A 24,936-nucleotide genomic window follows, 5' to 3' on the forward strand; every position below is an offset into this window, starting at 1 on the left:
CTCACAACACAGAAGTTAGGAAACAGCCTATCCATAATTTCCAGTCCTTTGATTTGTGAGCTACAAGGGGTGGTGCACTGGTGTTAGAAGGCTATTAAGGGTGATTTTATTAGAGTAGGTTATGCTAAACAGTACTAAGTTCTACTAACTTTAATCTTTACACAATACTGAGTTCAACTAAATCTGTAGGTACTGTCACTTGACTCTCAACTAGCTGCTCTAAGCTTGTTGGTGTACAAGGTATTTGCTCTATATTGCTGCTTTTCAGGGTACAGTTTTATTAACCATGCTTTCTAGATTTCTGCTACTGTACAGGATACTTCTATCCCATGGAAACACGCAAAATTTATAGCAGCATAGAAAAAAACAGAAAACTAACTAATGAACCCTCTGGCCAATAAACAAACTACACTACGGGTCCTTTTGTGTATTTCAAAACCCAGATAGACCAGGCAAACGCCTCCTGCCACAAGATGAATAAACCCAGTCTTCTTAATGTAAAAACACAGTAAAAGAGGCCCACAAATGAAATGCTACCACGCACCACTTAAATAAATAAATAATATCGTCAGCTAGTTGTTTAACATTTACCAGGAAAGTCCGAATGGGACACAGCCCATTTTCAGCAGAGGCCTGGGGAGAAATGCTCCACGTGCATGCCTTTGGAATGTAGGAGGAAACCAGAGCACCCAGAATAAATCCATGTGAATGCAGGGAGGACATGCAGAGTTCACACAGAAGACACCCCAGATGAGAATCAAACCAGAGAACCTCTTGCTTTGAGGTGACAATGCTAGCCATTGCACCACAAAGCTGCCCTTGCTAAAAGCAATTTCAAGACAGTCTTACAGCAGTAACAGTGACAGAAAGAGAAATTAAAAAAAAAAAATCTGTAAAATGCACAGACAAAAGCAGGAATGGTAGTTATCACTCAAAAATAGCTACAGTGCAATTTGGCAATCATCAGTACTTAACTTTGCCTGGATGGCATCAGATACAAGCAAATCACTTCCTGAAAGCAGGTTAGACCTCCAAGCTTTGCTGAGCTCCTGGAAAATGAGCAGAAGACAATATATAGTAAAGAGGATTTACTCACGAGAAATACTGGTTTACTAGATGGGCAGTCAGTATCATGGATCTGTGGAAAACAATGGATGGGAAAAGTACATAAATAGCTTATACAACAGTCTACAGCAATGAAAGAGGGAGGGCCGGGCTTTGGAAATCATATTATCAGAAGGGGTAGAGGCCAGAGATCCTGATCAGCCTGCCAAACATTAATGCGTGCATGTCACATGAAAGTTGGAAATATACATTCAGAAAAACTGATATGAATAACAGGTGGGAACAACAGCTTTTTCTCTTAATGGCTACATTATATCCATATTAACTTGGAATGCAAATGATGGTCAAAAAGGAAAGAGTATTGAATTATATAATAAATACAGCGAGCAAATAGCAATGCTGTAGGAGATACATTTGGAAAGAAATGAGCATGTGTATTTGAAAAAGGAAGGATTTCAGGATGGATGGATATTCAGCAGAATATCCGGGACAAAGGAAAAGGGGATAATTATACTAATTGCTAGAGGGAATCCAATAGTGATAGAAGAGGGAAAAAAGATATAAGTGTAGATTTGAGTTAGTAAGAGGCTACTGTCAAGGACAGAGGATTAAGTTGGCATATATTAATACTCCACCAAAAATGCTATTAGGGAGCATAAGACCATTTTGGGAGAAATAATCAGATTTCAGGAGGGAATATTACTTAAAGGTGGGGACTGGAACTGGCTTTGCAATAGTGAAGATGTATCGGGGATGCTAGAAGGGAAAATATAACAAAACAGAGTAGAGTCCTGAAGATTTCTGAAGAAATATAAGAAAATATTTGGTATGGAAGGTGTGAATTCAGTAGTAGGAATTTACAGATTATCCCCCAAGATACAATAACTGGGCTAGACCATATAGAAATTATATTTAAAAGGAAATGTGCATTTAATTGAAAGATTCAACACATATCCAATGACTCTTTCAGATCATGCACCGATAAAAACCAAGATAAAAATGCAGGGTAATGTAAAAATGAGACATTGATGCTTTTCCACCTACCTGTTAAACGAGGGAAATTTGAGGAATGGGTAGAAGAAATTATTCGAGAGTCATTAGCGAGAAAGAAATATCTTCAGAAGTTATAGCTAGTGGCTGGGATTAAATGATAATAGAATTTAAAAACATGGCAGAAATAGAAAGAGAGAGATATGGTTAAAAAGTAATAGGAATTACTTAAGAGGGACTGGCAAAGGTTAAAGTATTGCAGAATAAGGAAATTCTAACTGAATAAGAAGAGGCACAAATGCAGAGTGCTAAAAAGAAAATAAAGGAGTATCTGGATCAGGGGCGGCTCGTGCTATAGGAATGCAGCCCTCCCACCTAGAAACAAAAGAAATAATTATGTGAAACATAAAATTAAAAAAACAAAAAAATGTATTTTTTACGAGTACTGGAACTTCAGAGCATGCGCTGACACACTCAGACTGCAGCCCCGCAGATGCCCAGGGATCTGTGCAAACTCTGACTGCCTGAGTCAGAAGTCCAGATAGAGGGAAGGTATTTTCTGCCCCGCAGATGACTGCACAGAACAGGGGAGCTCCGGACTGCTTGATCCGCAGACAGGACCAATCAGGAGAGAGGTGAGGTTAAGTTCTCGCAGGGAGAGAGTGCAGGACCAATCAGGAGAGAGGTAAGTTGAGTTTTAAGCTCTTGCAGGGAAGCGTTGAAGTGGAGCGGGTTTGGAGGTTTGCTGCTTCATGGATTCGAGTTTTAGTGGTGTGTGTGTGTGTGTGTGTGTGTGTGTGTAAAATGCCCCGGTTAACACATAGTGGTGGGTAGACATACTCAGGCTTGTACCCTGTACCTTGGATGCAGGTGGCAAGGACCTGAATTCCCTACCCACAACTATTTGTAAAAAAATTGCAGATTTTTGCCTCACATTTGTTATGTTCCTCATAAAATCTGTGGTTTCTGTATCTTCATTTTTCCTTGCAAAGGTGTGTAGTACAGTGGTGCACTGGTAGCATTGCTGCCTGACAGCTACAGGTTCTCTGGTTTGATTCTTGGCTGGGGTGCCTTCTGTGTGGAGTCTGCATGTCCTCCCATCCCTTACGAAGATGTGTCTGGAGTGTTTCTCCCTGCTCTGCTGAAAATTGGCTTTGTTTTGTTCCAAGTCAGACTTGTTTCCTGGTTAACAAATGTTTACAAATAACAGGCATTTGAATTTCAGACTTCATATTCTTCAGAAAGTACATGGTAACACAAAACCTTTTATTCTAGCAATTGTCTAAGTATATAGCATGTATATTTGAAATTTGCCCATATTTTTGGGACTGTATTCCACCATTATTGGCCTCATCCACGTATTTTGTGCTAAGGTTGACAGCTATGGTGAGAACTGAATTCACTGAATGTTTGGGGGCTGTATTCCCCCCATTACTGGCTTTGTCCACATGTGTTTTGCTAAGAGTTGAGAGCTATGGTGAGAAGTGAATTCAGTGAATATGTTTGGCAGCTGTATTCCCACATTATTGGCTTTTTTTCAGGTGTTTTTTTGCTAAGAGGTTGACAGCTATGGTGAGAACTGAATTCACTAAATGGTAGCCATTTAAGTTAGTCTTCCTCTGTTTCAGCTGATTTGGCATAGTGGTATGTTTCTCTGACTGTTTTGCACAGGGACGTGGCAGTGAAATGTATGGTGGTAACACAGCATTTTATTCTAGCAATTTTCCAACATTATACAAGCAATGTTTAAAATGTGTCCCTGGTTTTTGGACTTTTGCCCCCCCACCGAAATAAATTTTGGCTTTTTCCAGATTTCTTGTGCTGCAAAGTTCAGAGATACAGCTGAGTGTCGAGTAGATTTTGCAAGGAGCTGAGAGCTGCAGGGGAACAAAAGTTTAGTGCTGTTTATGCTAAGTCTGCTTGCATTGTTAACAGCACAACAGGTAGTGTACTTGCTTTTGATGCAGATGGCTGTGGGTTTTACTCCCACAGTAGGTAGATGCATTGCTGATACTGTACTGTGTTGCAAAGGGGGTGGATGCTGCAGTCCTTTTTGGCAAAGATACCTAGTAACTATGAACCTGTTATCAGCTTGCCATCCATTCCTATTGCAGTATTACTAGCTCATCATTTTTTTAATGCACGCAACATAGGCAAGTTATTCTTCAAGGGCAACAGGCACTTTATTTGTAGATGAAACAATGACATATAAAGTTGTTTGCTAGCAGCAACCTCTTTATTAGTTACAGATTTCTTAGATGTGGATTTTACTACTTCAGAGATTGTGCATATTTACTAATACTGATGGACTATAGAAGGTTGAGTAGAGTTTTTATGATGGAAATGTTCTGAATTGGGCAGTTTTGTCATTGGTGCATGCATTTTGTTTCATTGTTTACTAGAAAAATGTTCAAAACAATAAATTTAAAATGCCCTCTAACAACTGCACTGTATTGTACACAAGGAATATAATGTAATACAGTCAGGAAGGTGTATCAAAGGGCATGTGTATGTTTCATGTTCAAGGGGCCTATGATTTTGAAAACAGCCCAAAGTTAATCTTTATCTGTCACTGGCAAAATGTATTTTCTTTGAATGTGGGTTTCAATGTTGTTTCAATGCATGTGAATTTCAAGGGCAGAGAAGTTTTAATGCTAAGTCGATTTTCATTGTGAGACTGCATTGCTTTGTTTAACAGATATCTATTACGGTTTGTGCTGTAAAATGCAAAATAAAACTTTCAAATGAAATCTAAATCATCGCAGAAGTAAAGCAGTATGCACATTACAGTGTTTATGGTAAATGGGGCAAAATAACCAAGGAATGGGACATTGGAATGGCTGCAAGGGGGAGGCTCCATTCGACCATGATTTTGTGAGGGGGGGGGGAGTAGTAAACTCAGACAGCCCCGGTTGAACTATACCTCTCAGTTGTCCATATTGTTGCAGAATGAATAGATATTTGCTCCTTATTTTGTTTTGTTCCTCATAAAATTTGTGGTTTTCTAGCAAATCATTTAGGAATGAAGTCACTAAATGACAGACATTGAGTTTCAGATGTCATAACCTTCAGAAAAATGCATGCTAAAGCAAGACCTGTTATTCTATCAACTGTCTTAAGTTTATACAAGAGCAATTTTTAGTAATGTTTGTATGTTAACCCAATATATTTGGCCTTGTCCAGATTTCCTGCATTAAGAAATTGAGAGGTACATGCAAATCGCTTTGTAGAATTAGGAATATCCAAACCTCTCAACTGTCCCCAATTTTGGCTCAAAATGTTGCTCTCCCCTAATAATCCCTCCTCAAAATGGCAATTTTGGAAGAAAACATGGAGGGTTTACAATTATATATAACTGTAATGATCAGAGTTATAGATTACTTTTATTTCAGAAATGCATGTAGATGCTCTTATTTTGTTAACTGCTCAAGTTAACAGTGTTAATATTAAAAAGGTGTCCCTTTTTTGACAGGTTCCCAGCTGTATTGTGTGGCAACATTATATTTTTGCATCACATTTTTGGTCTGTTTTTCATAAAATTGTGGTTTTCTGGCAAATTAGTAGCAAGTCATTAAAGATAGAAGTTAGAAAATAATGGCAGACTTTGAGTTTCAGATTTCAGGCCCTTCAGAAAATTCGTACTAATGCAAGACCTACTACGGTTCTATTATCTAAGTTATTTATTTACAATTTAAAAATTGTCCTTATTTTTGGGCCTGTGTCACACTTCTAGTTCTATGTATGGCTTTGTCCAGATTTCTTGCTCTGAAGTTGAGAGGTATGAGTGTCAGAGCCATCACCGTCAGCCAGAGACATTTCAAATTGTGACATACTTGTTGCACCTCACTCGCCATTGTAGTGGCTCTGGATGTGTCCAAGGAAGGCAAGGAGCAGTTATGCAGTGTAAGTGTGCAGAGTATTCCCCCATCCAAGGTAGACCACAAGTACGACCGTGGCTTTTCATCTGTCCTTGATTTTGCAGAATGTTCTGGTTTTCTGTCATATTTTTCTACTGTTGATTTATGCTTCTTATTATTCAGGAAATGCATGCTGTCATACAGTGCCCTGTTGCTCTGTTTAAGTAGCAATGATTTAATGACCATCAGGTAAGCTTGTCGGAGATTGTAAGATGCAAGTAAGCTTTAATAAGCATACTGTTAAAGAATTACCAGCATTGAAAGCCTTTTTGTTGTTGCCATGCAGAGAATATTTACATAACTAGATAATGTATAAGCCTTGGGTATTGAAATGCATATTACAGTATTTGTAATAAAAGGATAGGATTACAGTATTTTCAGAAGCTAATTACATTTGTTGGAGACTTGCAGTCATATTTTGTTGGAGACTTGCAGTAATCTTTGCAGGCTTTACCCGTAAAATAAACAGAATGCCAATCTATCATGTGTGGTCCATAACTTGTGCAGGAATCCTTTAAGCAATATATCTTGAGCTTGTTTCTTGTTTGCTGTTCATTTTTGACTTTGATCATGTCTTCCCCATGAAACAAGTAGATAGTTGTGTCAGGCAGCAGGTCTTTTTTGGATAAGAAACATTTTTACAAGTGGGGGTGTATCACAGAGATTGCTATGTTCAGCATGTTACTTGGTAATTTTATAAAGCTGAATATAAATTATAATTAGAACTGCAGTGCAAGGAGTAGTGGTTTGAGTTGAGTGCTGCTTGTTTTTATACTTGATTTTGACTGGCATTCCAGTAATGTATTTAAAAATTAATTTATTTTTTCATGCCTCACAACCTGTTTCCATCTGGATATTAAGTAAGTTGTCATGTAGCCAATGCATTGAAATATTTTTTTTCATCTACACTTCATTTTGTCTTGATTGGACTCTCATAATGACTGTTTGGCACCCAGGGCAATGTATTTAATTAAAGTTCAAGTTGTTGTCATTTTGAGCACAGCCCCACCCCTTTCTGGTTGGCCACGCCCCTTTCCCATTGGCCCCACCCATTCAGTGTCTCCTGCAGCCCTCCTTTAATTTGAAGTCACCAGCCGCCACTGATCTGGATAATATGCATGAGTTTATGAAGCCTGTTAAGCAACTACTTTTTGAAAACTACAGAGCACAAAAACTGTTAGCACAGTGACTTAGGCAGCAGAAAGGGTTGTAAAACAAGAAAAATATAACCAGAGGTCCTCTAAAGATATTAGACATATTCTGGAGTTTTTTATGAAAGCTGAAATATAACAGAGAAATGTGGAAATAAAAAAAAACACAAATGTAAATATTTATGGAAGTCTTAATTAATTATGCCAAGGTTAGAGGTAGATAAGACTAACTGATTAACAGTTAAGGTAGGAGGAAATTAAACAAAAATTGTGATGTATAATCAATGTTCAGTGAAGTCTCCAGGAACAGATGATATTCCTGTGAAAGTTTAGAACTTAGGAGGGAAGAAAGCAATAAAGATCTGCATGATTTCACTTAACAATTTTTTTAAAAGGAGGTGAAGCTCTAACATATTGGAAGGAAGTTATAGCGGCTGTATTACCTAAAGTTGGTAGCGACCCAGCTTCATACACACCCATTTCAATTTTAAACCATGATTATAAAGTGTTTATGCCTATACTAGCTAAAGGAATGGCAGAGTTGTTGCCAAACTGACTGATATGGATAAATGTAGTTTTGTGGTGGGGGAGGCAAATATTTGACAAGATTAATTGAACAACGATGATCCAGAGGGAAGCAGAATATGAGAAAACATCACTGCTGTTAGTGGGTCTTGATACAGACAAAGCATTCAATAGAATAAGCTGAGATGTTATGAGTAGGCACTGGAAGCATTTGCATTCCATGATGCAATAATAAGGTTAATTAGAAGGATATATGAATGATTAGTGGCAAGAATTAAAAAAGTGGAAGGGTACCTGCTTAATTGTGTTTGAACAGAGAAACCAGTCAAGAGTGTCTTTTTCCCCCTTTGTAATTTGCTTTATATTAAGAGCCAGTGGCAAAAAAATAAGGGACTCTGAAATTCAAGTATATAATTGGTATGGAAATCAAGAAAAGTTGGCTTTATTTGCAGATATTATTTTGCACCTGATAAATCCATAAAAGGATATCTCAGTGTTATGGAACATTTTGAGACAGTTTCATGTCTTTTTGGGATATAAAAGTAATGAAGATAAAACAAAGGCTTTTGGCATAAATTATGCACCTACACATGAACTGGTTCAGCAATGCCCATGTTTATGTAGATGGTGTAAGATGAAGTATTTAGGAGTATGGATTAAGAAGGCTTCTGTTACGGTAGCTAAGGATATGTGGGAAGAGACTAAACAAAAACCTCTGGTTTATGGATATGGATAGTAAGATACAAACAGTGAAAATGTTTCTAGACCCTTGAGTTCTATATAAGGGTCAGGCATAAGTTTATCAACCAGAAGAGAAGTTGTGGACAATTAAGAGTTGAAGGAATATAAGGGTAAAAGGCTAAGAATTAAGTGGGATAAGTTGATCTTTGAGGAACAAGGTGGTTTAGGATTACCTGATTTGAATGGATATTTAGAGCTACACAGTTGAGGCTCATACATAATACAACCAGAAGGTTATAATTCCCAATGGAATGGGATGATGATGAAGGGGGTAGGGTTCAAGTGTGATTTTGAATGCAGATCCTTAAGGAGAATAATAATAATCATACAGAATATCATATTCATAAAGCAGCAGGAAATAGTCTAAGAACTAAGTCAACATGAGAATGGAGAAAGGAGATTCTGCCAACAGGGATGACTACAAGTAAGGTATAGAAAATAGGCAAGAGAGGGCAGAAGAAAATGGGCAAAGAACCAATATATTTGGATCAAATAACTAGAGAGGGGAAAAATAATACCGGGGATGAGGTATTGGGTGCAAAAAAACAAGAAAGGGAAAAGTAATAGAGTGGGATGAGGCCAAAAAGGTATTTGGACTGCAGGCTAGAGACTGCCTTCCATACCAGGGAATGACATCACAGTATAGACAACCATAGACAACCAAACAGGAATGTGAAATCTTAACTGAAAGACCCCCTCGGATTGAGTTTTTAGTTGAACTGTTGAATCTAGAACAGAAGCTGCTGTTAAAAAAGGCATAATTAGTTGGGCATATAGATTATTGTATAACTGTAAGAATCAATCGGAGGAGGTTAGAAATGACTGGGAAGAGGGACTAGAAAAACAACTTACATATGTATGGCTCCTAAGTATACAAAAAAGTCCGGAAGGTTTGGATCTTTGTCTGGCAGTGTCTGCATAGGTACTGTTATGCCCCAAGCAGACTTTAAGGAATTCTTCCTCAGGTAGGCAGAAAATGTTGGAGGTGTGATGGGGAAGAAAGACATAACTGGGAAAGTACAGTTGTGTAAAATCTTACCATAACAGTAGATGTCCTTCTCTTCATTATTGCAGTATTCTTCACCTTAGGGATCTCCTGCCAAGGATAGCCCAGTGTCTGAACAGTATACCAAAACCTTTAGATCTTTTATGCATTGTATGTCTCACACATATGTGGCCTGTACAGGATGTAGGGCATAAAGGTGACGTACAAACACAGTTACCCAAAATGGAATTGTCCCAGAAGAAAACAGTCTCCACAGGACAGAGGGGGCTTAAGAAGGAGAAAATGCAGACAGAAAAAGTAGACCCTCAGCCAGGAGGAAAAACAGACAAAACCCAAAAGAACATACAGAGGGAGGAGGAAGGGATAGACCAATGTAACAGTGAAAAGAAGGACATCTACTGTTATGTCAAGATTTTACACAACTGTACTATGTCCTTCTATATCACTGCTTCAGTATTCTACACCTCAGGGAGAGTAAAAAAGCTCAAGAAAAGGATTGGGATGTGGAAGGCTGGGAAGAGTCCTCAATGAACCTATGCAGAATGCCTCTAGCAAAGCCTGCTCTGGCCCTAGAAACTATCCAATTTATAATGCTTTGTAAAGGTATGAAGACCAAGTAGCAGCTTCAAGGATGAGATTGGGGTACAACCCCTTGAAGAAAGCACAAGAAGAGACAACAGCCATAGTGGAATGAGCTCTGAATATAGAAAACAGACACTTGCCATAAAAAGAATAACAAAAAAATGGCCTTAGAAATCCAGGAGGAGATGGTTTGCTTATAAACAGCCAAACCCAATGTCCTGGTATGAAAACAAAGAAAAAATTGGCCATACTTACGAATGTCCTTAGTTTTATCCAAATATTACCTGAGCTGTCTGTGCAAATCCAAAGTATGAAGGACCCTCTCACTAGCAGACTGCTGGCGGTTGGACAGATAGCTATGGAACCAGGACAGGGATGAGGAATTGAGGCCACAGCATGAGAGTTTGTTAAGTAGCAGCTGGTGAGAAACAGTGTCCAAAGCCTTGCATATATCAAGAAAGAGGAGACAAGTTGTTCTTCGTTTAGCAGATGATGGATGGTGTTGGTGAAGAATAATAGGGCAGTGTTTGTACTATGTTTGGGTCTAAATCCATGTTGGGAAATGGATAATAGGTTGTGAGTAAGGAAATGTTTGAGGAGTTGATTACGGATGCACTTTTCTAGGATTTTTGCAAGGGGGGAAGTATGGCTATGGGGCGGTAGTTTGTGAGTTCTCTGGATGGACCACCTTTGTGAAGGGGTATGATGTAGGATATTTTCCAAAGAGCTGGGATGTAGTTTTCTGAGATAGATCTATTAATCAGGATTGATATAGAGTAAGCTATGGAGGGAGTGGCAATTTTTCGAGATTCATTAGGAAGTAGGTCAGCTGCAATACAGCATGGCTTTAGCTTGGATAGGAGTGTTTTTATGCAACTGGTTTGGATGGGAGTGAAAGTGAAGGGAGAGTGATTGTCAGGAGAAGGAGTGTAAGAGGTTCTTTAGGTTGCTCATTTAGTAGAGTGGTTATGGTATGTACAAAGTGAGAGCTGAATTGAGTAGCAATAGGGTCAGTATTATTAGAGGTAACTGGGGCAAGGGCTGAGGAGTGACCAGGGCTAAGGAGATAATAAATGCTTTGCCAGAACTTTTGGGGGTTGTTTAGGTGTGTCTGTTGACAGATTATGAAGTAAGCCCGTTTATCTTTCCTGATTTGTTTTTTTAGCTTGATTCTTTAGCTGTTGATAAGTAGATATTTTGTAATGTCTCTGGTAGCATGGTAGGCTTCCCAGGCTTTGTCTCTACACTTTAGTAACAGTTTGGTGTCTGTAGTTATCCAAGGAAGGTGTTTGGCTTTTGGGCGGATTTTTCTGGTGGGAGTGAGATGATTAAGTATACTAAGGAAGGTACTGTTGAAGTACTAAACGGCTAGGTCTAGTCGGAGGATTTTAAGTGGTGCCCAGTTACATTGTTGAAGTAACTGATTAAATGAGGAGGGGGAGAATTTTTTTTTACTACGGATGTATTTGTAGATAATGTCACTTTGAGAATGGACATGTTTTCTGTATAGGAAGGTTGACGTGTGGACACTGAGGGACTCTGGTAGACAGCCTGCTAGGTAACCACGGTTGGGTTTATTAGTTAGTATCCAGTTGAGTGTTGACTGCCTATTGGTGTGCTTGTCTATCCAGGTTGGACAGGTTATGGTTTGGGTGAAGTTGAACAGGTTTAGGAAGTCAGAGGGGTTGTTAGATGAGCAGGAGTGCCAGTCTAGGTTAAAGTCACCAAGAATGTTAGTTTCTTGGTTGAACTGGCTAGATGCCCATGAGAGTAGACTTTCATTGGAGAGGAGGTTATTGCCAGGAGGGAAGTAGATGGCTTTAATAATTATTGATTTATTGGGGTTGAGTTCTAGGCAAGTTGATAGGATTTCGGGGTTGGGCAGATCAGGAGGAGTGCAGCTTAGTTGTACAACCTTGAGAGTGTTTTTGAACATAGTGGCAACTCCATCACCTCTTTTGTTTAATCTATCTAGCCTAATGATGTTAATATGACCTTGAATAAAAAATGTCTCATTATATATGCATTAACTTCCAATATACCCTTAAACAGGTTGACATAGTTAAGGGCAAATTTTGTCCGTATTGCTGCTCCCCTAATAATAAGAATTTACTATGAAAATGAAAAAGTAATACTATGTTAGGCTATAAATATAATATCTTAATTTACCCACTGGGAAGTAATATAAAAGAGCACCCAAGCCTTATTGGTGTCCAACAGATGTGTAACAGATGGGTATTAGAAAATTTACCCCAGGACTGCCCCCTTTACAACTAATGAACAGAGGCAGCTCCTACATACTTTATCCCATGCATAGGTCCCTTCAAGTTATCTATGGTATGATCCCAGTTATTTTCACTAGGGGTAATATATAATTATCAACCGAGGCATGAATAAGACCCATCTACCACCAAACAGAATAGGTTAATTCAAGCAGCAAAATAGGAAATTGACTGGTCTTAAAATAGCCTGCAAGAGCAGCTAGCCTACTACCTACCTATGAACCTATAGAGACGATAACACATCTGCTGCCAGTGTGACCCTTTTAACTGCTGCAAGATGCCAATATCCCTTTTATATAATGGAGATTTATCTGCTGTAGCTTGTAAAAGGAAGTCAGTGATATTATCCATCTTTAATGGAGAACAATGCATGTGTGAACCTACTGGGCTTCTTGGAGGGTTGGGCAGTCAAGATCAGTATGTATCTTAGGAAATGATCAGAAAACAAAGGTATAAGGGTTTTTAGAACAACTTTTTTAACAGCCTCCGTTAAAGTAGTCCCTCGTCTACTAACTTTAATGCATATGATAATCTGTTTTCTCAGAGAATGTTTAATAGTCTCTGTTATTTATGAAAAAAACATAATGCATGCTTAAATACATCTATTTAGTCACAACCACCCCATCTCTACCCTTACTGATGAATAAAGCCATCAAGACTCTTAACATTTTGCTAATTCGTCCTTTGCACATACTACTCTTTTCTTCAGCTTCTTCTCTTACAATCTCTGTTCTTGATACCTTCCCCATGCCCATCCTATCCTCCCCCTCATTAGTTATGGAAGTAACAGTTATTTTCTCACTAAACCACTTAATCTAAGAGAAATCCCTCCCTGATGGGTCAAATGAGTGACTTATGTTACCCTGCATTCTAATTTGACATTTTTACTTTGGTGTTCCAGGATTCAGGATGCACATGCCATATGCATGCAGGTGTATGCTATTACATCATCTGTGACACCGTAAGACTCAGCCTAGTTTATTTGCCTGTCAGTCCATTACTGAGTGAGTAAGAACACATCTTGCAAATCAAGAAAAAAAATGATTTGACACACTGTTTGTAGTTCTTATACAGATAATCATGTTTCCAATTTATACAAAACTCTTAAAAGTTTAGATGAATGGTGTAATCACTCAAGTCAAAGAAGGCTGCTTGAGTGTAGCTGGGACTCTCATACATCAAATAACGTGTGAACACATCCATTGTATCCAACCCTATGGAATGGAGCTGTGGATGGTAACTTCCCACTGATCAACAGTTCTTGTGTGGACCCCAAATAACGAGACAAATTTGTTTTATAATGTCCAGTAACACCATCTTGGTATCTTCATACAACAAAGTTGTGGTCCTGTAATGTGTTACCATCCACCTGGGACCCAACGTAAAAGGCAGATGTAATTGGGTGGGAAGCCAAGTCACTCAAACACTTTATATGGAATATTTTAAGTTCATGGAAAAGGACTGAAAATAGCCTGCAGAAGACTCATTATGAAGATGATCAAGGGGAACTCTAAAGTACCTAGCACAGAGATATGGGGACCAAAAGAAACCTGTTTTTCTCCTAAATCAGGTGGTACAAACAAAGGAGGAGGAACAGAAGATTGGAGAATGTTTGTCTATGCTTACAGGTGGATGGAGCTACTGCAATACCATCTGTCTGAAGGAGAATTTTAAGAAGATCCAAAAAGAAAAGGAAGACTTTACTCCTAAAAGCACAGAGATGTGAACATGACACTCTCACAGAATGCAAGTACTCGAGCCTGACAAGACTAATGTGTGCTCTTCCCAGCAGTGAGAGGCAGCTGGTATCAAAAGGTGTGTGCAGCAAAGAGCCTAGAAAGCACTCCTTCCAGAAGAAGGTGATCAGTCCACTAATCCTATACATTCTAACCAGAAATAAAGGGATAACACGAGCTAGACTGCTCTGTCAAGGAGTCCAATGACAGTATAAGCAAACCAGTCTATCATATGAAGGCAGATGTATGGAACCAGTGGACTCACTGCCATACTCCATGGCAGATGTGAAGTAGGAACAACAGGGACTGCTAATAGCAAGATGGGCAGGCATGAGAAAACACAAATCTACAGGCCATGCTAAATATGATGAACAGAGAGAGATTTTGCAGCAGGAGATAAGAAAAAAAAAACAAAGCAGAAGCTCTAGAACTGAATGCATTGCCCCAGAACTGAAAACAAAAAAAAAATGCTTTGCAGCAAGAAAATTCAACAGTGGGAATCGGCTTCAGCTAATAAGAATACTCCAGAGTATGCCTGTTCTCCAGGTGTTTACAAGCCTGAAAGTCTATAAGAATGAAGTCTAGACCTGCAAACAGAAGGCACACAGGCCACTGACCACTGCCAGTTCTACCTGATGCTGAAGAGGTCCTCAAATGTATAACATAAATTATGAGTCCTATGATTTCTTATCAATAGACATTAATTCCAGAGAGAGGGGCAGAGCTTAGAAAGAGGCTGAGACTTGTGCATAGAACATGACCTAAAGAAATGTTTTCACATCCTAGAAAACCTATAAAGAAAGGACTTGGTAGCCACTGGAAATTTAGTCTTCTAAAGGTGCTGAAGAGAGGTCACATTTTCCTCTTTCAGGTCAGAAAGAAATTTTCTGATGCCTTTAACGAATAGGTTTGAAAATGCATGTAAAATATTCCTAAGACACGCAAACAAACATATTAGTGCAATATCACCCCAAATGCATCAGACATGACACATATCTGCTATGCCACGAATAGCCTTGAGATACTCTGCAGATGTCACCATGCAGTGATCCTAGTTTTTGGTGGGGGGAGTCCCAACTCAGTCAGGCATACTAGAACCCAGATCACAATGCATCCTCTGAAGCAGTTACTGTTATCTAGCGAAAATAAATCTATACAATAAACTTTCAGTTAACCAGCACTCATGGGGATTGGCAAATGCTGAATAACTGTAGTTTCTGGTTGCTTGAGAGTTACTACTAAACATAAGCATGACTAATACTGTACCTTTTACTATTTGTTTGGTTTGACTTGTTCTCAGGTTGAGGATAGAGGGAATTTACTCCTATCTTCCTTTTTAAAACTCTAAAACTCTAAAAACATAAGGTATGTTTCTGTGGGGAGGAAACAAACTGCAACACATGAAAATTGTACTCTTTCTTCGATTATTTTTATTTTTTACTGGTAGCTTGAGTTGGGGTTAACGGACAGTTTACTGTAGATGGAAATCAAATAGGTTTACAGTAGATACTGTATAAAGTTTCTTTTCCCGGAAACCCAAGCACATGGATATCCAGACGAAGATGGTTGAGGTGGGTAGAGTATCATATGATCACATACACCCTGGATCACACAGAAATAGATAGAATCTGCTGATCCAAAGAGAGGGACTAAAATGACAAGGGTACAGAAGCCCATGTTCCATGGACTGAACTATAAATGATTAGGGTTTTCTAGGTATACTCATTGGTGGTAAGATTAGAATATCCATCAATAGTGAATAAAACCTGTGTTGGACGTTCTGGCAGGATTAAGCTTTCCTTTACCAAGACATGAAATCCCTAAAGGACAACAACCTTCTGGAGTGCTCCATAAAGGGAATACCATCCATGAGTTTTAGGCATGTCAAACTTCGAGAATGCAGGAAAAGAGTGGGGTTACAGTCACAAACAATGAAGTTGGAAGGAATGCTTCTACCTTGGCCCCAGAAATGATCTGAATAACCTTGTGAGACATGATCACATACTACCTCATCACATAGCACAGTGATGTGGAGCTGGGAAGAGTGACCCAGATTATCCCTTCAAAAGACTGTCCCAGAATGCCCCACACAGCAGTCAGTTTGCTAGTGCAAGGGTGATTAGACAGAAAGCTTCTCATCTACTTGGAACATTGGTGTAACTAAGGGCACCACCATCAATGAAAATGATGATAAGATAATCACTAAAACAAATAATGATGCCATTGGTGATGACATCAACAACAATATTATCATCTATGATGCTGACTTCAGGGCTCTCAATGGCATTATTTTTAACACTAGCAAAGACTGAATCAGTGATTAGCCCTCTCATTAGAAGTAGCAACTGGAGGTTTGCTGAAGCCAATACACCAAAGGAAGACTGCACAGTAGAACCCAACCACCCATATGGCAGGCAAGGGTGATTATTCCAAATATGGGAATGTGCATCCATGTCATTAACAAAGTTAACAACAGCACTTTAAAAGACTGTTGATTAAGTCATGGGCCCACGATAATCCCATGAATTTTTACTTTTTAGTCAAAGTTTTACCACCCACAGTTGACCTATCTCAGTCACTAACATTGTATCTGTGCTGCTTGTAACATGTGCCTTGCATGCTGACAATATCAACAGCATATCGCCTACTCAGAGGCGATCTCTGCCTAACACACAAAGCTATGTCAAACCCAGAGCTTTTAGACATGCCCCACTTAAAGAAATCCCAATCCCTACGAGCTACACGCTCTAGGGACCTAAACCTCGTCACCACAATAAACAGAGCATGCTGGAGGGATAGATTCCTGTCCCAGAGACTTCCCATACTCTGGAACAAACTACCTATCTATATCAAACAAAGCTCATTAGCACTGTTCAAGAAAAATCTTGATGACTGGATGGGAGATAGGAAATTCACCCTGGGGATCACGTCTGTGGCTCTGCTCGACAGTGGCACAGGAAAATAACTTTCTTGAGTGGCGAAAGCCACGGTACCTTTGGCTAGGCTTATATAGGCCCTAGGGCCAATAGCTTAGTACCTACCTATGAACCTATAAGCATTCTTACTGTCTGCAATGCGTAAAGGCTATGAACTGTTAAGCAAGTTGCTTCTTGTAGGTCACGGTTTGATTCATCTTCTCAGGAAATCACGGTACCTGAAAAAAATGTTTCTGGGTTACCTTTGAAAAGGGAAATATGTCCAGGAGGCTTATCTGGTTAGCAAATAAAAATAATTAAAAAAATATTGGATGAATAAGAAACATCTCCTCCTTAAAGTGTATTTAGGTGTTCAGCATTCCTTCCACCTCTGACCATACAAAAAGAAGCTGCAGAAGGTACAGAAATTAAACTGTCAGCAGGAGGGGTAAATCTACAGAATAATGATTAGAACCTAAACAGTATGAACCAGCTAAGTACTCAGCCTATGGTGCTATATTTCACTTGGCACCATGGGTCTGGAACAAATATGTAGACATTATTACTCAAACAAAAAGAAAAAAAACTACTATCACGAAAGGAAATCAAGCAGTATTAATGCAAAATGTATGGAAACAAAAACTAAATAAGCATAAACAACTACAGCTGAGTGCAATCCGTTTGGGGAGAATCTCAAAAAAGGGATGCACACCCATTTCCTCTTACTGAATATTTCTTTCCTTCCTTAGATATCAGAGAGCCAACAGAGCGAAGTGGGGCCATTACTGAAAACTTTGGTAATCACTGAGCATACCCACTCTTCATGGAAATACTGTAATCATAATTTACTGGAACTTGCTTTGTCAAAAGTCAATAAATTATACATGATGATGACCTCCTATTATTAAGTATTCATTATAGCTGAAACTGGTTAAATTAATGCTAATAAGCCGAGTACGTTTGCAAGTGGGCAACTCTCCCAGCACTCTCTGAGGTTGCAACTGTGTCCCTATACCTGTCACTTTCTATATACAATAATTCCATGGTCACAGAATATTAGAGTAAATGGAATGATTTGTTTTCTTAAAAAAAATAAATAAATAAATAAATAAATAAAAATCGCATTTCCCTTCACTACAAGTTGGTGTCATATCACAGTATACTTAGAGGATGGGGGGTGTGAGATGCAGGGGGCACAACTCCCTGAAAAAGAAATAAAATGTACAGAAAATGTCTCTGTGCCTTTAATTTCCTACAATATATTCATTTGAAAGCATGCATTTCTGCTATGGAAATTATGATACACCAGGTTTCAGTAGAATGAAACAAAACAATTTACTGTGCTCCCAGAAAAAATATGTAAGAGAGGAATCATCTGATTCCAGTCCATGAAGAAGACAAACGGCATTCCAGTGATCACAGGGCTACTTTTCAATGGTATAAAAACAATGTTTTTTATTACATTTTCACATCTGGTCATGGGCATAAACTGTGGCTGCATGTAAAAAAAAAAAAAGAAAACTATTTACACACCAGCTAACAGTTCAGATCCTATTCCTGGTACAAGCTGTCCAACCTAAGTAATCACATTCCAAGAAAGCAAACATTATGGAGCGAGTAGTAGTTGTGGGATTGGAAAGGAGGTCCTTTCAGCCTAGTATTCACTTGTTTTTACACTTTCAGGCTTCACCACTTCAGATAATTTCTCTCTAAACTAATCCAGTACATATGTAATGAGAATTCTGTCCAGACATGTTTTTAGTTATGCCCTAAAACTACCAGAGCTGTAAGTGTGACCATGATATAACTGTTTATACTGGTGGTTCTAGATGCAAACTGCCTTTGCAAATCTTAACACTTCTGCTCCAAAATTAACGATCACTTATTGCTTGAGTATGGCAGGGGCTACTGCACTCATACAATGGAGGACAAGTACTCAAAAAATCAACACCACTGATGAAAAAGACAAAAAAATGCCAGAAACCATTTGAAGAAAATCAAAGTCTGTATGATCCACAAAACAGGAATTTATTAGCACACTCTCTAGCGCCTCAGCAACTGGTGCCTTATAGGTTCATAGGTTTATACTAGGCTATCTGCCCTAAGGCATTTATAAGCCTAGCCCAAAGTTTTGTGGCTTACGCCACCCCTTATGTTAAAAAATACTGTGCCCATTAGTTTGTTGTGCCTCTGTCCAGCAGTGACACAGAGATGATTCCCGATTCCCGGGGTAAACCTACGATCTCCCATCCACCGGTCAAGATTTCTCTTGAACAGAGCCAGCAAGGTGCTCTGCCTCACATGGACCGGGATTTTATTCCACAGCATAGGGAGTCTCTGGGTGACAAATCTATCCCTCCAGCATGTCCTATTTATATCCGTGCTAAGGTTTAAGTCACTTGCTCTAGTGGATCTGGTAGATTTGGATTTTTTGAGGTGGAGCATGTCCATTAATATCGGGTTGGACATGGCCTTGTATGTCAGGCACAGATCACCTCTGAGCAGGCGGTATGCGACTGAATAGAGCTGGAGTTTCTTCAGTCTGGCAGCATATGACAGATTTTGGAGTCCCTTTATCCTTTTGGTGAGGAACGTTTGGGGTCTCTCCAATTGCTGCAGGTGTTGGGTGAGATACATCCCGAATGGGGCATTGTACTCGATCAATGGTCTGATAAGTGAAGAGTACAGGGGAACAATGACCTCACTTGATCTGGATGTGAATCCCTTCATGATCAGGTGGGCAATGTAGAAGGTCTTTCTAACTACTTTAGCAATGTGAGTGTCAAAAGAAAGGCCACTGTCAACCTGGGTCCCCAGGTCCTTGATAACCTCTTCTGTGCTTAATGGATTGCCACCTATATGGTAGCTTGGGGTTACCTTGTTTTTCCCGAAGGGTATGACTATACATTTTTTGGCATTTAACTTCAGGCCATGGCTCTGGCACCAGTTATCAGTTTCCGTGAGACCCCTCTGAAGGATATCTGTGTCCGATGTACTTTCCACTATGGCCCAGTTTGCAGTCATCTGCAAACTTTGTCAGCCATAGTCCTCCTATGTTTGCCTGTACTTCTGAGAAGTAGATGCCGAACAACAGGGGCCAAGGACTGAGCCCTGTGGGGCACCACTTGTGACCGGCTTGGAGTCTGACATGGCGCCAGCAACTGTAACCCTGTGGGTTCTGTCCTTTAGCCAGTTTGCAACCCATCTTGTGACATATGGGTTTACATTTAAGCTGGTAAGTTTCTCTATAATACCTGAGTGGGGTATTGTGTCGAAAGCTTTTGCAAGGTCAAGGTAGGCTGTATGGACTGCCTTGCCCTCATCAATGGCCTTGGTGACTGTTTCGAAGAAGTCGACCAAGTTCAAAAGGCATGATCTGCCCTTGACAAAGCCAAACTGGGTCGGGTCCAATGTCTGCAAGTCCCCTATGTCTTTGTTTATGAGTTCCATTATGATCCTCTCCATAGCTTTGCAGACCAGGCTTGTTAAGCTTACAGGGTGGTAATTACCAGGGTCCGTAGAGGTACCGCCTTTGTGGAGTGGGACCACAGTTGCCGTACGCCACTCCTTGGGCACATATCCTGTGGTAAGGCTAAGATTAAACAGCTGCCTTATATGCAGGTTTAGTTCCTCATTGAGTTAGTGTAGCACACAGCCGGGGACACCATCTGGTCCCACTGATGCTGTGTTTTTAGCTTTAGAGAGAGCAGCTTTCACCTGCGCATTTGAGATGTCTGGGAGGCTACACTCCGCTGGGATAGTTATCTCTCCTTTTGGGGGGGGGGTGAAGTTTGCACTGAACCTGTCTGCCAGTATGTTGGCAATGTCTGTGGGTTCAGTGATTTTTGTATCATTTTGGACTAATTCTGCGCATATCTGGGAGTTTCCACCCAGGTTTCTAACATAGCTGAAGAAGGCCTTATGATTGTCTTTTGAATCTATTGCAATTTTTCTCTCAAAGTTGGCCTTGGATGATTTTATGAGTGCTCGTATTTTTTTACTAATAATGATCAAGGGTGTCTTCTCTTTTATGGATTTTGCTCTATCATGTAACAGCTTTCTCCTCTTATTGTAAAGTTTGTTTATGGCTGGGGTCTACCAGACTGGACGTTTGCCCTTGGTGGAAAGAGTCTTGGTTTTATTAGGGATTGCCTGATCCATGCAGTCCTGGAGGTGTTCGTAGAAGGCATTTGTAAGGGCTTCCGCAGCTTGGGTTGTGGTTTCCACTGGCTCGGAGGCCTTGAAGGATACCGCACCAGTCTTGAGTAGTGTGAAGTTTGCTTTAGAGAAGTTTTTCACTGTGGTCTTTTTTGTTTGGGGTGGGGGCGGGATGTGGATTTCCAGTGAGATAAGTTTGTGATCTGATCTCACCAATGAGGAATATACTTCTGGTGTGGAGCATTTTGTCCCCATGTTTGTGATGATGAGATCTAGCATATTTTCTCCTCTTGTGGGAATGGTGACTAGTTGTTCCATGGCATTTGAATTTATGAACTCCAGGAACCTTTGGGCTAGAAAGTTGGGGCTTGAGTAATGTTTCCAGTCTATATTCGGGTAGTTGAAGTCACCCAATATAATGGTGTTTGGAGATACATTTATACCCTCCAGTGTCTTCAGGAAGGCTGTGTGAGGTTCCTGCATTTGAGAGGGTGGCCTGTAGCATGCTACAAATTGTAGAGCAGTTTTGCCTATGGTTAATTGCACCTGGATGGTTTCCGATGCTTTGTGCGTTGCCACCAACCTGGAGGTGTGGGTATCCTTGATGAATATGGATACACCCCCTCCTTTTGTGGTGTGGTCCGGGTTTTGGGGCCAGAACGCATGATATGAGGTAAAACCTGATAGTGCCGGGGTGCTCTCAGGAGCCTTGAACCAGGTTTCAGTCACAGCACAGACATCGATGTTCTCCATACTGAGAAGGGCCTCGAGTGCGTGCATTTTGGGATTTAGACTTCTGGCATTGAGCAGCATTACCCTTAGTTTCTTCCCATTTTTGTTTTCTAGGGTGGTAGGTTTAGAATTTGAGCCTTGCCTAAAAAAGGCACTATGGGGGTGACAAGAGCCTTAGCCAATATCCAGAATCCCAGGGGTGACAGGTGCAAGCCGTCCCTTGCGAAGCAGCGTGGCTTGTCAAGCATGTCATCCCAGGCAGACAGACACTGGATCCCCTTTGAATGACGCCAGAAATTTAGCCAATTGTTAAAGCTGATCATCTTGTCTCTATGTTGTGGCATCATTCTTGGTGAAGAAAGGATACTGCTCAGGGTCAGGGTCATACCTCCTGGGCTACATAATCAGAGAGCTCCTCTATGTCTCTTTTCATGTAGTCCAGGGAGGTATGTCTCAGGTCGTTCACACCAGCATGGACAATGACTGTGTCATATTTGTACTTGCTGTGGAGTGACCCGAGTGCTTGTGTTATGTGGTGGATTCTAGCGCCCGATAGGCAGCTTACTGTGACCCTCTCCTTGTTCAGCCTGGTGAGTGGGACGTCAGTGTGTCTGACTATGGAGTCACCTATGACAAGTATGTTTGGTGTTGTATTTGGCCTTAAGGGCTGTGACTGCTTTGCACACTGATTTTGTGGTTTATGTGTTGCCTGTGGTGTGTCATGAGGTGGCAGTTGCTTGGATGTCTGCTTTGGAGGCCTCTGCTGTTTATGTAAATTTTTGCTCAGAGCCTCCGAGTATGACTTTGTGTGTTTATGTGTTTGATTCATTGTTGTGATAGCTTTATGTGAGACTGGTTTTGTGGTGTGTGTAGTTGCCTTCTCCTCCTGTCTGGTCTTGCCAGTCCTGAGTTGAGAGAGCTCAGCCTCCAGTTTGGCTAAATAGCTGCATCTCTCAAGTATTTGTGTTATGTGGGAGGAGGAGAGGGTTGTCAGTGTACATGAGGCAATTGTAACATTGCCTCAATATTCCCAAATTCACCAACTGGACAGGAGAGGACGCCAGCATCTGGCCCTTCGACATGCTAGAGAAATTTAGGGGTGTAACTGAATAAGAGAGGACTTAGTAAGGAAGTGGGTACTCCTGGGGGGGGGGTTTGCTAGTGAGGGACTTTGTATAATACAGAAGTGCTAAACCTGAAAAGAAGATGCTTTTAAGACAAGTAAAAGCTTTTAGGAACAAGTGCTGCACTTTTTAGTTAAGGGATATACTGTTTAGATTACTAGTAGAGCAGTTCTAAGGGAAAAAATGAAGAACAGACTTTATGGAGCCAGAAAAAGTTTAACCTTGTTAAACCAGCACTGCCCGATGCTGCTCTAGTGGCAACTCCGCACTAAATCGCGCTAAAGCACTCTAAAACGTGCTAGATAGCAGGAGCTGGAAAGAGCCAGGACTTGACCCAAAACGGCCAATAAAACTACAGTTTCAAGTCAGTAACCACTCCCATGGGGGGGCAGGGAAGCAGCTCAATGTTTTTCACTGCCACTGATCAACAGAGAGACTTTCCTTTAGCCCAAGCAAAAAATGGCCTCACAGAAACTTACAAAACAGTTCAAGAACAGCAAGCCTGTAACTTGAACTTTTTTAAATCTCAGAAAAGTGGGAAAAATGCAATATTTTTTTTTTTCCAGGAGAACAAAATAAAACCTCCACCCACAATTCTTATATACTATTAAAACAGCATTCAATTAAACAATTAAACACATTTATCACATAAAATGACATTAGATCAAAACTTTACATGCGCATTCAATGTTAAGCCCAGCCGGATTTAAAGTACATAACTTCAAGATGTAAATAATTTCCTTATACAACAATTTGGTTTTAACATTTGAATTATCCACATCACAGTCAATTTGTTCCAAAATACTAGCTTTAAGTAAAGAACCATCACTACTATGAACTAATTTAAAAAGCATGGCTACAGGACTAGTATTTTTTGGGATCTTATATCCCTAACATGCTCCTGCAATCTAATTCTAAAATCTCTCTTAGTCTCACCTATGTAGAAAAGACTGCAGGGGCATTTAAGAGCATATATTACATTGCTTGTAGAACAGCCATATTGGCTCCTAGGATAAAATTAAATAAATTAATGTATTTAAAAAAATCTACTACATAACTACACACTGAACATTTAGAGCAAGCAAAAATACCCTTAGGTACTAATTCTCTACATATTCTGTCCACAGGTCTCATACACTTACTGTGGACAATAATGTCCTTAATGCTCCTTCCTTTACAAAAAGAAAGCATAGGGTATCTACATAATAATTTTTTAAATTCTTTAAAATCAAACAAAAAAGGCCAAAATTGCTTAATAATATTCACTTGCTTATCAGAAAAAATATTATACAAAGTGACTATAAAAATTTGTCTATAGTCAGATTTCTCTATTTTTTCACTATAGATAGTTGAATTCTTACTAATAATTTGTTCTCCATTACATACAGAATTAGACTTATTAAACACTGTATAATTTACCTTATTCAAGGCTTCCTTAATATCAGTTAAGCAACAGCCTTGCTTTAAAAACATATTGATTGTGATACACAATTCTTCATACAACTCTACATAATTATTACACAATCTATATACCCTTAGTAATTCCCCATAAGGAAGATAATTCAATAAATGGGGTGGATAACAACTAGTTTTATGTGGAAAATGATCGTCAATACATTTCCTATGTATTCTAGTTGTTATTTTTTCACCAACCACCCCTGTCAAAGCCACATCCAGAAAAACTATTGACTCACCCAACTGGAGTCCTTCAAACGTGATACTAAATCTATTATCTAGATCCTTAAGAGAGTGTACTAATAAACTCCTGTTTTGTGGATTATACTGACTTTGGTTTTCTTCAAGTGGTTTCAAGTACTCCAAAATCTTCTACTGATCTGTGATGGTAGACATTTTCCCTGATAATCCGCATTCACACAAAACATATATACAGTACCTGTTTGAAATCCTCCTCACTGTTATCTGAGGCCCGTATGTCTTCCCTTGTACCATTGTTTTTCCTATGGATCTGACTAGTGGCAGGGTGTTCACTTTGGCAGACAAAATACCTCTCA

General features: G+C 39.7%; 1 protein-coding gene across 1 annotated transcript in view; it reads right to left on the reverse strand.

The window, feature by feature from the left end:
- Window positions 1-24,936, reverse strand: part of LOC122815150 (probable E3 ubiquitin-protein ligase HERC1) — a 5,886,073-nt gene that overhangs the window by 285,468 nt on the left and 5,575,669 nt on the right. The window contains exon 72 of the mRNA XM_044087407.1: window positions 24,819-24,936. This exon is cut by the window's right edge and continues 52 nt beyond it. Within this exon, the coding sequence (XP_043943342.1) occupies window positions 24,819-24,936 (118 nt within the window). The remainder of the gene's footprint in view (window positions 1-24,818) is intronic.

This window comes from Protopterus annectens, chromosome 1.part1 (genome assembly GCF_019279795.1).
Source record: "Protopterus annectens isolate FY-2018-M chromosome 1.part1, PAN1.0, whole genome shotgun sequence".
Classification (NCBI taxonomy): Eukaryota; Metazoa; Chordata; order Ceratodontiformes; family Protopteridae; genus Protopterus; species Protopterus annectens.